This window comes from Anser anser, assembly GCF_964211835.1.
Source record: "Anser anser genome assembly, chromosome: 2".
In the NCBI taxonomy this organism is placed as follows: Eukaryota; Metazoa; Chordata; class Aves; order Anseriformes; family Anatidae; genus Anser; species Anser anser.
Genome location: NC_139721.1, coordinates 64,340,085 through 64,355,630, shown reverse-complemented (window position 1 = coordinate 64,355,630; position 15,546 = coordinate 64,340,085). Strand labels below are relative to the sequence as shown.

At 36.8% G+C, this 15,546-nt stretch overlaps 1 protein-coding gene across 9 annotated transcripts in view; it reads right to left on the bottom strand.

The window, feature by feature from the left end:
- The window catches only part of INVS (inversin), a 99,902-nt gene that overhangs the window by 43,096 nt on the left and 41,260 nt on the right, over nt 1-15,546 (bottom strand). For 6 of the 9 annotated variants that reach the window (XM_083822735.1, XM_083822737.1, XM_083822738.1 and 3 more), the window contains 3 exons: nt 13,535-13,708; nt 9,070-9,237; nt 3,060-3,240 (listed from right to left, as the gene is read on the bottom strand). In XM_083822735.1, the coding sequence (XP_083678861.1) occupies nt 3,060-3,240; nt 9,070-9,237; nt 13,535-13,708 (523 nt within the window). Of the gene's footprint in view, nt 1-3,059; nt 3,241-5,978; nt 6,121-7,713; nt 7,752-9,069; nt 9,238-13,534; nt 13,709-15,546 lie in introns of those variants that run through there. The other 3 variants (XM_083822741.1, XM_083822740.1, XM_083822742.1) reach the window with 2 other exon arrangements.

Genomic DNA, 15,546 nt, shown 5'->3' with positions numbered 1-15,546 from the left:
TGGAGGTACTCAAGGCCTTCTTGTCCTCAGTCTTCCCCAAGAAGGCTCCCAGGACTCTCTGCTTAGAGAATGGATCAAGAAGGTCATACCTCACCAATCAGATTGCCTTTGATGATAAAAGAACTGGATCTGTGAAAGGAGGGAGATCAGCAGATGTTACTCACCTTGACTTTAGCAAGACATTTTACAGTATCTCCCACAGTACTTGTGCATCCAAGTTAGGGCATTACAATCTGGGAGCATGGATCACCAGGTGGGTATAATGCTGGTTGGATGGAGCTCAGAGGACAGCAATTAATGGGTTGTACTATGCCTGAACACCTACAACAACAAACTATCTCAAGGATCTTTCCCATGATCCATCCCACTGAACACCTTTATCAGTAACCTGGAGCAGGTGACCGACTACAATCTTAGAAAGCTTGCAGATGACACCAAACTGCAAGCATCAGTTGATATATTCAAGGGCAAGGCTGCCATCCAGAGATAACATGACAGGCTGAAGGGCTGGGCCAACAGAAACCTTGTGAAATTCAGCAAGGACAGATGTAAAGCCCTGCACTTTGCATCAGGTAAGCAACACTGCAGAAAAGGACCTGGCAGACAGCAAGCTGGGTGTGAGCAAGCAGCATTGTCCTAGTAGCAAGGAAAGGTAACAGTATTCTGGGTTACATTCACAGGAGCACACCCAGAAGCAAGAGATTATCCCTGCTTACTTAGCACTTGTTACAACATACCTACAAAACTGGATCAATTTTTGAGCTTTCCAGTACAAGAAATATGCTTGTAAACTGGAGTGGGTTCACCAGAGGGCCAACGAGATGGTAAAGGGGCTGGAACAATATTATTCTGCCTGTAATTCCATAGTCAATACACACATTAGACATCAGCATTTCAAAGTGCAACAGAAATTGTCTTTGAGTAACTGAATCATACTGCAAAGAAGGAAAACAATCCCCCAAATCAAGGACTCGGTAAGGTGAATGAACATACAGCCTCAGCAAGAATCAGTAGATAGTCAAAAGCCATTATAACTTTAATATCCTTAGAATTTTTAAAGAAACTGATGAGCTTATCCACTGATTCTTTTACCAGTCAAGATTTTTAATGCCTCATTGGAGGAGGAGAGGCTGAAATGAAGCCAGAATGATAAGTCATTAGGCTCAAGAAATGGGTTATTTGATGTTGACAAATCATAGTCTGACAAGTCTTTTAAGCATTTTGCCATGAGAAAGCCAGTGAACAAAAGATCTTCACAGTCACTCCCCAACTCATTACAAAGTACTGTAAAGGATTCTACTATTTAAAGGTCTTGTTTTTATAAAATTAATCACATGGATGATTAATCCTGCAGCACTTTGTGTGCTTCTGGCTTCAACTTTGCTGCAATAGTTTGTCTGTGAATGATACAGTGAATGAATATCACATGTGATGCTAGCTCTGCAACTTCACCCTGGAATTCATTTTTTTTAATTCCAGTTAAAGAAGCCACCCGGTCACTGGTTCCACAGTTTTTCCATAGACTCTGCTTTTATCAAGTCATTTAATGTTGAGAATATATCTTCTCTTGTACATCTTCCCTCTTAGTGGCTCACAAAGTAGTTCTTTGTCTACTTCATTATTGAAGAATAAGCTAGCAAATACCTAAAGCTGAGACAGTTAGAAATATCTGTAATTTCATTCGGTTGTACCACAAACCTCCCACACTGCATAATTTGCTCTAGTATCTGTTTCTGCAGATCTTCAGCAATGTTTTCTATACTTCTTCCAACAGTATTTGCTGATAAAGGAATGCACTTCAGTTTGTTGCCATATTGTTTTCCACACACTATTTTACCCATTTTTGCCACCACAGGCAGAACAAGTGTTTCCCCAATGGTATGCAGCTTTTTGTTTTTCGCTATTAAGCAACAAACAACAAAAGAGGTTGCCAAAGATTTATCATTTAGTTTAGTGAAATTTTGTAAAGCACTGGATTGTTTATCACATGACTTGAAACACTGTTGAAAAAAATGTAGAGGTTTGTCTTCATGTTCTTGATGCTTAGCTTTTTAATGTCTTGATGGCTTCGTACAACCATTAGTTAATTTCTCAAGGCACCTAGGGCAAGGTTTGTTGTTAACTATAGCAGATGTCAGTCCATATTTCAAATAGTCTTATTGATAACTGGTAATTTTTTTGACAACATATTGTCAGATTTAATTAGATTGTCATTGTTTTTACCTCAAAAAGTGGCTGATGGAGAGTCCCAGGAATAAAAGAAGCATCAACTCTGCCATTTTCTTTACGTTTGCTTGTATTGCCATTATCAATATTACCCACAGTTACTTTGCAGGTATCTTTTAAAGTCACTTGTTTATTTTATGAGTGGTAGTTCAGTAAAAACTAGATAATATAACCTGTAAAACTACTTAACTAGGTACATGCAAACTGCAATGCATCACAATATGCTGAAAGCAAATGAACAAGGGAAGACACAACGATCACCCCTCTGCATTGTGGAGTGCCAACACTTCTCTCAGGGCATCTTGCAAGTTGTACATGACTATCTGACATACAGACTGAGTAAGGGTGCCAGTGTCAATTCATACAAAAATTAGTAACGTTTATTTTTTTTTTTCAGATAAAAAATAAATATAAATAGAAGTCCTGATATTTTTTTCATGCACCTCAGTGCAGTGTCTTAGGTACAGTCTGGGGTGTATACATACCTCTTTGGAGGCCCTGCTCTAGAGTACCATTTTTTTTTCAGTCCCAGTTTCTTAACATAAGTTTTTTACCTATGAACACTCAAGAACATCTCACACACTCTAATTGTTACTATGAATATATATAGCCTGTTGAGAAAATGCATTTTACAGTGCTTTGGAGAATCTGGAGCTAAAGAAAACCAACATTCTACACACAAACTTCTAATACTGGTCTAGCAGAAACTGAATATTATTGTTCTAAGAGATTAGTTAGCATAATGCAATGCCTTAATTAAATAAAAAACAGATACAAAGATTAAACACCATAATCAATTAATAACTGAACAACTTCAGCATTGTCCATTTTACCAAGTAAGGCTGCCCAGTGAAGAGGAGTTCGAAACAAGTTGTCATAAGATGTCACATTGCAGCCTTCGTAGGAGGTCAGAACATCAACAACTGCCACATTTCCATCAGCAACAGCAAAATGAAGGGGAGTTCGTCCTTCATAGTCTTGCCAGTTAAGCAGAGATTCCGTAGGTGCAGCTTCCTTTAAAAAAATACAAAATTCAAAAAATACTTAAGACAAAGAGAAGAACTCAACAGATATTTTGAGTCTTACAATAGATATCTTCTACAGAGTCATCCTTGTTCAGTAGAATATAGCTCTCCAACCATTAATTTTTATATTTTTTTATAGCACAAGCTATTTTCAAGTATTTCTTCTGGAATTTTATTTAAATATATATTTAATTATTGTTCAAGATCTGATTTTCAGTACATGCCTTGTGGTATTGTCAATCTGTGCAAGTGACTCCTTACACGGATACATAAAAGATGATCCTTGGGCTCTTACGAAAATAACTGGATCTTCTTACTTGATTTTTAAAGTTGAGATATTTTGAAATATTCTACATATTTTTCTCCTAGGACAGCCCCCTTTTTTCACAAGTTAATCTTACAGCTTTCGTTATTATTACATTTCTAGTATTTTAAAACTACATGACTATCCACCAGAGATGTCAAAGTCTCTAGCTAACAGGATAGAAATAAGGGATAGTACTTCTAATGAATGTATCTACTTGTAATGACCTTAATTTTGAACATACGAAATCTTTAAAAGTATCATGATCAGTCATATGATAATATAACGTAGGAATTAATAGATACAACTTGAAGCGTCATCACATTTTCTTTAAAAATATGCTAGATTACTTTCATGTAAGGCCTGCAGGTATATAGTTTCTTATTACGATGATTTCTTCTCATCAACTTTTTTCTAAACAGATTGCTCTTCCTGACTTTCTTTCTGAGGCAAATAACAGGTACAAATGAACACCATTTTAGCACTGCAGAGATCCACAATTGAAGAACATGATAAAGCCCCATGAAATATTAGCTGTAAAACTCGTTTTCCAAGAAAAAGAAAAAAAGAAGAAAAAAAAAGAGGTAGCTCTAAAAACAACAGTAAACCAAACAATAGAAATTCAGGATGCAGGACACCAAGCATCTAGAGCAGAAGTAATATGTCAAAACAAGAGATTAAATAAACTATAGGGAGCAAGTCTGCTGTTTTATCTGCAGTGATTCAAAACAACTCACTGAAGTCATGTGAATTCTGTGCAAAAGAGAAAAGGAACATAGTCCTGAGATTTTTAAACCATAATGACTTCCAACAGTAGAGTGGGTCTCAAACCATGATAACCAAGAAAAATGATCATCCTGAAAACACTGCGCCACACCATGCCCCACAATATACTTATGAAACAGAAGGGAGAGACTGTGATCAGTGCAGCTTGTTAATGAAGCAAAGCGAGTTCTTGATCCTTTTCTCATTAATTTAATTGCAACTTTTCCTACATTACTTTATGAAGTACACAAATATGTTAAAAAATCACTTGTATTCGCATTATTTGAAATGCAGTATTACATAGAAAATTAACACCTAACACTGAGAACGATAAATCAAGTGGCAAAAAGTCAGGATATGTTTTCTACCCCAATATTAATCTACCAAGTCTATACCTTCTATATGTTCTATTTATTATATTAACTCCAAACGTATTTATTGTTTAAAGTTAGTTACATTTCTCAAATGCAATCTGGCTACATTAACACTGCAGTAGTAACCTACTTTGCAATGCCCTGATTCTTTGTATCTTGCTGTCTTACTTTCAGAAAATGTCAACTTCCTAATATTTGATTCATTTTTCTGAAGTTAAACATTTACTAACTTTCTACACTGCATGTAGCCACTATTCATGTTCCCTATTTTACATATCTAAAAAATTGGATGCCATTTTTTAAATCAGTAGCATTAGCCGTGTTTTGGGAGGCAAAAAAAATTACATACTTGAAACATATTGTAGTTCATTACCACATCTAGCCACTAGCACAATAACAGATTTTCTATTAAAAATATAAGAAGTTGATAAATGTGAATCTCTAACTAAAAAGAAAATCAAAGTTAAAGTTGTTACATGCACAAACCACAGTAATCCAAGCATGAATGCCACTATTCTAATAAGCATTCAAAAGCATTTATCTGAGCCATTACAGTGAAAAGTGAAGTCTTATGCTCTTCTCTAGCTGTAATACTGCTCAAGAGAAAACTGTTACTATGCTTATTTCCTTTCTATTCAAACTGCTCAGCAGGGGGAGTATAGAGCCCGCTGCAGGAAAATCAGAAGCAGTCTTTGAGAATCACTTAAGAATGACTAAAAATGAATGAAGACATCCACAGTTCTAACTGCACCAGAGGAAAACCTGTTTGAACAAAACGGGGAAAAAAAAGAAAAAAAAAAAAAACTTCTTTTCTTTACCTATAATTTATTGATGTAAATTAGAAAGCTAATTTTTGAACCTTCCAAAGCACAAGGACATATTAAAATACATGACTCCTAAAACTCCTGGCTAAAAGCCACAGGTGTTCCACAGAACATACCCCTGTAATCCACAGCATCACTTTTCCAAAATGATGAGAAATCTTTTATTGACAGAGTCACTATTTACATTCTAGTCTAAAAGTACCTATGCTTTTTGACCTTTTTGTCCACTTGAACAAAAATTTTGTAGGCCTCTTTGTGCTCGCATTCAAGAGCATAATTTCTTTGCGTTATAAGTGCTTTATCTGTAAAACTAGCCATAATTAAACTGTCACGTTACATTAATATCTTAAGCACAATACACAGAAGAAACTGAAGCTACACATTCTTTCTGCAGCAATTAGAACAATGGAATGTAGGCAACAAAGGAAAGTGTTGTATAAATAAACGTCACGTCTCTTACCATGAAGAATAAACAAAGAGAAGAGATATAAAACAGAGACAGAGTACTAAGCAGTTGCTTCCACCATATTAATGGAACCTTATTCTGTTCTTTTCTCCTTAAATCTTCCCAACGTTTTTCATGTAACCAAGCACTGCTGAATCTGGAAAGGTGGAAAAGGAAGTTGACCATGAGAGGATCTCCAGATTACGGTTTCTCCCTACTTTGCATGTTTACGTCCTAAAAATGTCATTGCTTCCATTTTCACTGTACGTCATGGGTTTCGATAATAGATGTAACCAATTGCGTATAACTGCCACCAGTGCAAACTGAACTTACTTTTTCAGCATTCAGTTCAGCTCTTTTCATTATTGCTTAGTTTTACTATCCCAATGGTCTAAGTACTGTACAAATATGAAACAGAACGACAATCCTTACTAGGAATTTAAAAACAGGAGACAACAAATGGGTGCATACAGATGGCAGAGCACAGAAAAATCAAGACAGTATTTTTCAGTATCATAGACTGTGGCCTCAATAAAACCATCAGCTTAACTTTTGTTAAGGTTTTGTAAAGCAGCACTAGGCAATTCTGGGTAGGACACTGGAGAAAAGTATTTTTCTGTGGAATTCTTCCACAATGTTAAAGATAACATTACAGAAACAACAGCAATGCTATTTTTTGTAACTTAGTCAACAGACTAAGACTGCCAATGCAGATTGACCAGCAGCAGACATCAATATCCAACTGCTATCTGAGCAACAGCACAGAGCTTACAGCACTCTATGATGAAAGCAAAGACAGCTAGTTTGTGTTGGATGTGACAGAAAACTGAGAGCACCAGTAACATTGTCATAGGCCTTTTGCACTACTATCACTACAAGACCGTACTAATGAATTTAGAAGTGCCATTACGTAAGTTAAGACACAAGATGACAGAAATTTTAACTGTATGTGTGTGTACATTAGAAACATGCAGGAAGAATTTGAAAGAGTACAGAGGTAACCTGGATGTGAAGACTGGGGGAGGAATAAGAACCCAAGGTAATGCTTGGGCAATAGATCTGGAGCTGGGTAATATGATGAAAAATGACTGAGAAAGTTGGGGAGGATTGTGAGCTCTGATTTAGCTGTGTTGACTTAACACTGCTACATGGATATCTATAAAGATAAGTAGGAAAACCACATCAGTTTGGAGAGATGACAAGATCATACCAAAGGATTAGACTTGAAGGCCCCACCAAAAAAAGGTATTTATACTTAACACCAAATTCAATCTACAGATAGATTATCTAGTAACAATGCTTCTCACAGCATATCCTTCAGATAGCATATCCTTTCATTGCTTTCACAGCAATGCTTTCACAGCATATCCTGTAAGCTAAATTACTATTTCATTTTAACTTGTAATATACTACTCCCATCAGTAAGTTTATACAGGTGGAATATAAAGAATTCAGTTGATGCACAAAAAAAGACTAGAGAGAAACAACAATATGCTGTTTTAGCCGTCAGAGGGGGAAAGAAATAAACAACAACAACAAAAAAAAAACACTTTACCATGGTCAGGATTCTCAATTACCTAAAGAAAATCTCTGAGAACACCTAGAGAAAGATGATAAATATTTTTGAACTTTTGTAGTGTGCCTGGCTGGGATGCAGCTAACTTTCTTCCTAGTGGTAGGTATGGTGCTAGGCTTTGTGTTAGTGACTGAAATAGCATTGACAACACACCAGCATACGGCTATTACTTACCAGTGCTTGCACAATGACAAGGCTTTCTCTTTCATACTCTGCCCTGCCCTGCTCACTGTCTCCTCCCAATAAGGAGGCTGGGGGTGAGCAAGAGGCTGGGAGGGGACACAGCCAGCACAGCTGACCCCAATTCCTTACCGTATAACATCATGCTCAGCAATAAAGGCTCAGGGAAAGAAGAAGGAAGGGGAGATTTCATGGTTATATCATTTGTCTTCCCAAGCAACTGTTAAGCATGCTGAAGACCTACTTTCTAGGATGTGGCTGACTTCTGCCTGCTGATGGGAAATAGTGAATAAATCCCTTTTTTGGCTTTGCTTGAGCATGTAGCTTTTGTTTTTCCTACTAAACTGGCATCCTCTTCAACCATGAGTTGTCTTGCCTTCCTCCCCACCTCACAGGAGGGGAGCGAGCAAGTGGTTGTGTGGTTGTTTTGCTGTTGGCTGGGGCCAATCCACTGCAACTTCTAAAAACATTTATCTTGACTATCTAAAGTTTGGAAAAGTCTAAATTTTAATCCAGCAGTCCATATCTCCTTTTTAGCAGATTTAAACAGACATAGAAGTCATTATAGTTAGCTTACAACCAGCATGTGTCTAGTTCTGAAACTCATTTGAAAGACAGAGTTACAGGGAGACTGTTGTAATATGAGAGGAAAATTTAACTGAGACTTCTGTATCCTTCCATGTTAGTGAAACTCAGGGATTTTACAAAGAACAAAAATTGAGGTGGAAATCAAGCTAAGGACATGACTTTAATGTACTTATTATGGCAGTGTAGAAAATGAAACTAGAAAATCTGCCATCAAGGAAAAATTATTTAATCTGTACAGAAGAAATATTTGGAAAGTCTCTCAATAAACTGATCAAGGGCTGACTGATGAATGATCAACTGTTTCCTAGAGTTCTGACACAACAGACAAGATACGATATTTCAGCACAATTAACTAGCAATAAACTTTCAAATAATGAAGACAAGACACAGAACAGAGAATTCACTGTGCAAGATGTAACTGAGATGAGTAATATGACTTGGACATTTTAACCAGGAGAGCTGGCAGTCCCTTCCTCCCTCCCTCCCCCACAAAATGAACAGTTAAACGCATCAAGCTAATTAAAAGAATATACATAAACCATGATTTAGAGCAAAGATATTCACCTACAGAACTAAGAAGAAACTCCCATCAATATAGCAAACATATCTAAGAGGATTTCTTAACAAATTATCGATAATAGAACAAGCAAATGATTCAATTTTCAAAGAGCCAATGGACTCGAATGAAAAATTTCAAGAAAGCAAAAATGTTTTTATCACATTAAGTAATGAATATCAAAAAGACATAATAGATTTTCTTACCAGAATACATTTCACTGTGTGAATCGCACTAGGGTCTTTGTTGTTAGCTGCCCAGTGAAGTGGGATTTTTCCTTCAATATCAGGGATCCCAATATTTGAATCATGTTTTATGAGAAGTTTCACATGCTCTGGGTTATTGTAGTAGGCACTCCAATGCAATGCAGTTTGCTGGAACACAATATTCACAAGTTTTACATGCATGGTGAAAAATAAATACAAGATGAATATTAAAGTTTGTTAGAACATGAAATATGATTTAATTATATTTTCACAGAATGAAAGAGTATTTGAGGTTGAAAGGGCTAAAAGAAAATGTCATTATCACTACAATATCGTTTGTGCAGCCTGATGATTTGTTTTACCAATGATTAACAAATATTACTGAAGTACAGTTACTCACAACCCAAAGAACGGATGTTCTAAAGTTACACTTTTGGGGGATGTTGCAGATTCACTGCAGTCACAGAAGTGCTTCAGGTAGGTAATACTGCTTAGAACAACACTGTTCGCTCCGTATAAATCCTAAAATTCTTTAAGTTCTTGTGCATAACATGAATAAACCATAAACCTGCCCCAGTTAGAATACTGAATATACCTTAGAATATACCTTAGAATTCTGAGCTGAGCTCAATTCGAAAACATCTGGAAACCAGAGATGGAGGGTTATCAAATGATTAGCACTGATATCACTACATTGAAAAAATACCTCATGTGGGGTAAAGATAACAGTCCTGGTATTTTTCAAGCATACAATAGTCTCTCAATACTGGTTTCTGGTAAGGGACATTCTATACAGAGAGTAGACATTAATCCCAGGTAAAACCAGCTTTAAACAATGCCAATCTTTTATTATATTAAAATAAAAAGGATTGATAGAAAATAGAATACAAGTGCCTAGGGTGAATGACAACTCAGAATCACTGGAGAACAGGCTTTAAAAGGACCTAAGCAATAGGTCCATATACGTAAGTGAAGAGTGGATACTCACAGATCTTTGCTACTGAGGCTTGAATCAGGTCTAAGCCATGCCATCATATGTGACACCCACACTGAGAAGTTGTTATGCTTGGGATATAAGTATTTCTGGTAGCAGACTGTTTGTATGAGGATTTCTTGGACTATGGCAAGACAATACTACCCATAGGGCAATAGTAGCCAGTAGGGCAATGTCATTGGGCGCAGCAATTTCAGGCCTGGAGAAAATATTGGATCTTGGTATTAAGCAATCATGTCCATGTTAGAATAATCACTGGAAGCAGGTTTCAACACCAGAGCTGAACTATACAGAACTGCAGTGATTAGTTTGGTCTCTCTTAAATTTAGAAAACTCTTGAAATGATAGGAATTGATGAAAAAGCATATATTTAAGCATAATAGAAGATAATAAAAGCATAATAAAAATAAAAGCATAATAAAAGATTACTTTCTTCCCGAGGAAGAAGGCACTGAATATTGACATTGGACTTGGATTCATCTTGAGCAAAGGTTTTGACATTGTCCTTGATCACTCAGAATTCTATACATTGAGTATCACTGAATCTAATGTATTTTGACCAACGGTAGTCCAATAAAACATCAAAAGGCCACCCATACTCCTACTGCTAATACCTGGCTGCCAGTGGCTTTTTACATGCATTATCAATGTTCATAATTACATGAGCAAACCAATGGGTTTTTTTAAACAGTGAAATGCTAGTATATTAACAAGTAATTTATTGATCAGACACCTCTCCCAGCTGACACGTAGCAGAGGGCTGTAAGAAGCAGAATGAATTTTATTTCTCCATCCCTCTTCCCTTACCCTCATCCTAGCAAGATATTACGTGGCACTTTGATTTGAAAGCAGAGAGAAATAACTGCTGCAGGTCATTTGTGTCTACGAGTGTGATACCCTGGATTAGCATCCTTGAATAGTGAGATAGAATGTATGAGTTCAGTAGCCTATTCTTAATGTCTCTGTAAAGGAGAAAGGCAAAAAGGAGTCTATTCTTTGTGTTTGTTGCTTTAAGCTGTTAGCTTTGTACCATGGTAACATAGTACGATACTGCAACCTTTCTGTTGACTTGGTAGCTCACTGAAAAAGAGCTCATTCTGACGCATAACTAGAGGGGCTGCAAGAAAAGGTCTGAAAACTTACGCTGCATACAATTACATATAGCCTAGCATCGTAAAACACGTTCAAACCATCATAGCCTGTCAGGATTTGTATTGAAAAATTTCTAGCAGTAGAAACCTGTGAAAAGTTAACATATATTATTTCTTAGGTGGAGCTGATCAGTATCCCTAGAAACTGACACACACTATGAACACAGAAACTTTTGATTACCAAGAGACCAAAGCAGTCTTTCTTTACTGACTTCTCTCACTTAGAACCTGCTTTTCAGCCAATTGCCTACACATAAATAAAAGACACTAGTTCTCTCTCATGTTCAGGAATTATATTTGACGATCTTGATGCACATAGTTGCAGTAAGGGAAATGAATAAGCGATGTGCCCAACGGGGTCAAACTTGTTGGTCTCTGTCCCCAAGAGTGCCTTTCATCAGCCTGAATTCCATCCTTGCTACTGTGACTACTCATGACAGGAACTGGAATAAAAGTGCTGTACATTTTGTGGAAAATCTGGCAATGCTTTAACACTGCTTTGGAAATCTGCTGAACAAAAGGCACGGTTCCTAAGTGGTTTTGGCTGGTCTCCAGATACCTTTGTTAATTAATTAATGCGGTCAGGAAGTCAGCATGACCTCTCCAGAACGACTGCTGTAATTATAGCCAGGGTTTCCATGATACATGTTAGAATATCCTGGAAGGCAAACAGCTGATTGCTAGGGCACAGGCGTTCAACTCTATTGTCTGGAGGGGACAGGAGATTCATTTGGTGGAAACTGGGCTTGCAGATGTCTTATCCTGCTTCCTTCATGATAGGATTTCAGAGTTTAAATAGTAACACCACTAGAAAGTCCAGTCCTCTTCACTTACTACGTCCTCTTATGACAGAATGAAAACATAGTACACGAGATATGAATGATGTGCATTCACTGAGGCCTGTCTTGCCAAACTGGTACGCTGAACAAGAGGTGATCCAAGTACACTTGATCAGGGCACTGACATTTGAATAAGTGGTAGACTAGTGCCTGGTAGGAAGAGTTTTTGCATGAGTTCCAAGATCACTTACAAATTGTATGGAGGACACATTTCTTTTGAATGCTTAAAAAGCCTCTATCATCAGTAACAGCTGCATCCATGCCTACCTTGTCAATGGTAGTTCCTCTTTTTTTTTTCCTTCGTTTTCCATTTGCTGTCTACATTCACAATGTCTAACTTTTTGTTTCCATATCACTGGGGAAAAGTTTGGGCTCAGGAAACACCTATATCTCTGGATTCTTCGAAAGAAGAAGCCTCTTTCAGATTTCAGGATATGTAAACTGCTTGAGCGCATGATATTTGAATCACACATTCTCAGACTAATAAATCAGCAATAAGAATTACTAGAAATCTCTCCACTAAAGACAATATGATCATCTCTCAAAGAGAACATGCATCAAACATGCCAACAAGAGGGATGAATCTGTTTCATTCAAAACCAATTTGTTCTATGTCTCCTCATACCCCTCCACTCATGCTAATAGAGGCAACCGTTTCACCGAAGTTTTAAATCATACATCGCTAAGCACTCAACTTTAAGGACCACATTGATCACAAAAATCAAGTTATTAAATGCTAAAAAACTATTCTTTCTTTTAAAATGAGTTAGCGTGTCATTACTGTGGGTTAGCAATCATCTCTGTAAAAAGAGTAATAACAAATCAGTTGTTTAAGAACTGTATCATTTCTAAGATCCATGATCTGTTTTGGCTGGTCATTTTAATAACAGCCCTTTTTAACAAGCATCAGTAGATTCTTCCTGAGCATCTTACAAGTCAGTGTGTTTCTAAAGCAGGCTGGTAATTCTACTGATGGGTTAGAGCATGACTTGACTTTGCAAAGGGACATCAGCAAACTCAAGACAATATTTGCACTACATATAGTGTATAACCTCCCTCATCATTGTTCAAGAGTGGAATTCCAAATGGAGCCTCTGGATTTCCAGACAGATAACAACGGCAGATGAATATCCATTTCACATGTAGAGTTTTTTCCAAGAAAAAGGCAAGATAAGCCTATGCTATCCACATTCGAACAAGGATCAGACTGTTACAGAAAGACTTAGACTGTAAAACTCATGGAGTGTGAGTATAAGTACTCTCAACATGACCATCAGTGAACTAAGTACAATGAACTTCTACATATTATCATCAAGAAAATGTTAATATTTCTAATGGTGACCACTATAATACCCATGTTAGGCACTACTTCACATAGAAAAATTTTCTTAAAGTACTGAAATAATTTTTCACTCAAACTGTTTCATGTAAATCTAATTTCTAAAGCTGCTACAAGTATTGTCTTTAGGTAATATTTTTACCTTGTTTCTGTCCTGAGTATCCACTTCTCCAGGTGCCATGTGTTTCAACAGTAAAGCTAAACATTTTGGGCTTTTGTGACGTGTAGTTAAATGTAATGGTGTCATATCCTCTAAGTCCTTCTGCATCCAGTTCCCTCGACGAGCCAGTAAAAGTTTCATAAAGCGGTAATTTCCCTGGGTAAGGAAACATATGAGAAATGTATTTCAGTTTATTAAACCAAATGATTATATTGTTTAGATATATTTACTGTTGCATCACAGCACTTTAAAAAAAATATAACAAAAAAACCATCAGCAGCTCTAGGCTTTGGAAACCTACAATAAATATTAAAACAAACAAACAGTAACTCCTGATTTTTAAGTTTGCTTTTCTATTTGCTATCAGATATGTAACCTCCTGTAGGAGTGTGTGTAAGACCTAGTTCAGTAAGACAGAAAACTCTGCAATACTGTCAGTTTCTCAGTGGTTTAATCTCCAGAAATACCATGCACAAACCGAAATAAAACCATTAGATGTGGTTTCAGCAAGACAGACAGGTATCAGATGAAGAATATAACTAAACATGAAGACCAACTACAATTATTAAAACGAGAGGAAGAAGAATAACATGGAATGATTCAGAGAGAGATAAAATGTACTCATCTGAATGAGTAAAACATACATGGAAAAAAGCGATTGTTTCTTACATTTTTAAATAGAGAAGTGTATGTGAGTTTTGATCTATTGTATGCATGATGAATGGATGGGACAGCTAGCCTTGTAATACTCGTTTAAAATACCTAACACTCTGGACTTACTAGGTTTTCAAAAGACATAAGGTAGAAATGCTCCTGTGACCAATAACTGAGGGTGGATCCCAAAGAAAACAATTTGGTTCTATTTCTCAAGTCATTGAGGAAGCCTTTCAAAAACCGAGGATATAATCATGCAATCATTGAGAAGCTGTAGCAAGTTAAGGTATAACCAGACTTGATTTTCTACTGCCCCTTGCTTGGAGGTTTTCACACGTAACTGAAACGCTACACAGGATATTTTGATGCTTCCACTTCAATACTGAGCCTACTGAGTTTTTCTGAAACCACCCTCAGCAGTAAGTTTCAGTTGAGGACCAGTAATACACAGCTGGAGCAATAACTTACTAAAGCAAAACATCTAGATCTAGAAAAGCTTGTGTGATTGTATTCTAAACATCCCAACCCCCCTGCTACCTCAACTTTCCTAAAGAGAAAGGAGTGTGCTGTCTCACAGTTTTGCTCTCTTAAGATTTCCCCAAATACTAGCTTTTGCCAGTTTCACATACTGACAAGTTAAAATATCAATTAACCACAAATTACACAAATTGACACACAGATCAATAGAAGTCATGTCTTCGGATTCTTTTGCTTATGAATGGCCTGCACATTAACATATTCCAGTCTCTTACAATACTTTCATAAATCCTGTACGCTAACTTAGCCCCTTTGGAAAAACAATGGGAAAAAAAAAAAGGTAGCCATGTAGACAAGTGGAAGCAATGCTAATGAGCAGGGGCATTTCTGTATACCATAAGATTCAGAATTGTGCATAACTTTGTCAGCATAATCATAGAATCATTTAGGTTGGAACAGACCTCTAAGATAGTCTGGTCCAACCTTTAACCTAGCACTGCCAAGCCCACCATGAAACCATCTCACTAAGGTTTAATAATGGAAGTGCAGAGATGGGCCAAAGGATTCCAGAGGCACCCATAGTATCCAGTGCCAGGGCATAAGAATATTTCTGCTTCCTTTTTCATAGAGTGGTACAGCAACCGTAAAGATTGGAAGGGCAGTTTTCACGTGTTACTGTTTTGGTCTTTTTCTAATAAAAATGGATGAGTTGAGCTTTATGTGGGCACAGTGGATTTCACCAAGTATGCCTAAAATATATGTGTGTGCATTTTTTTTCCTGCTACATTTTGATTTAAAATACAAAACAGGGAAGACAAATCATGAATGGGCTCAGACAAAATACCCTCTTCATGCTTCTACAG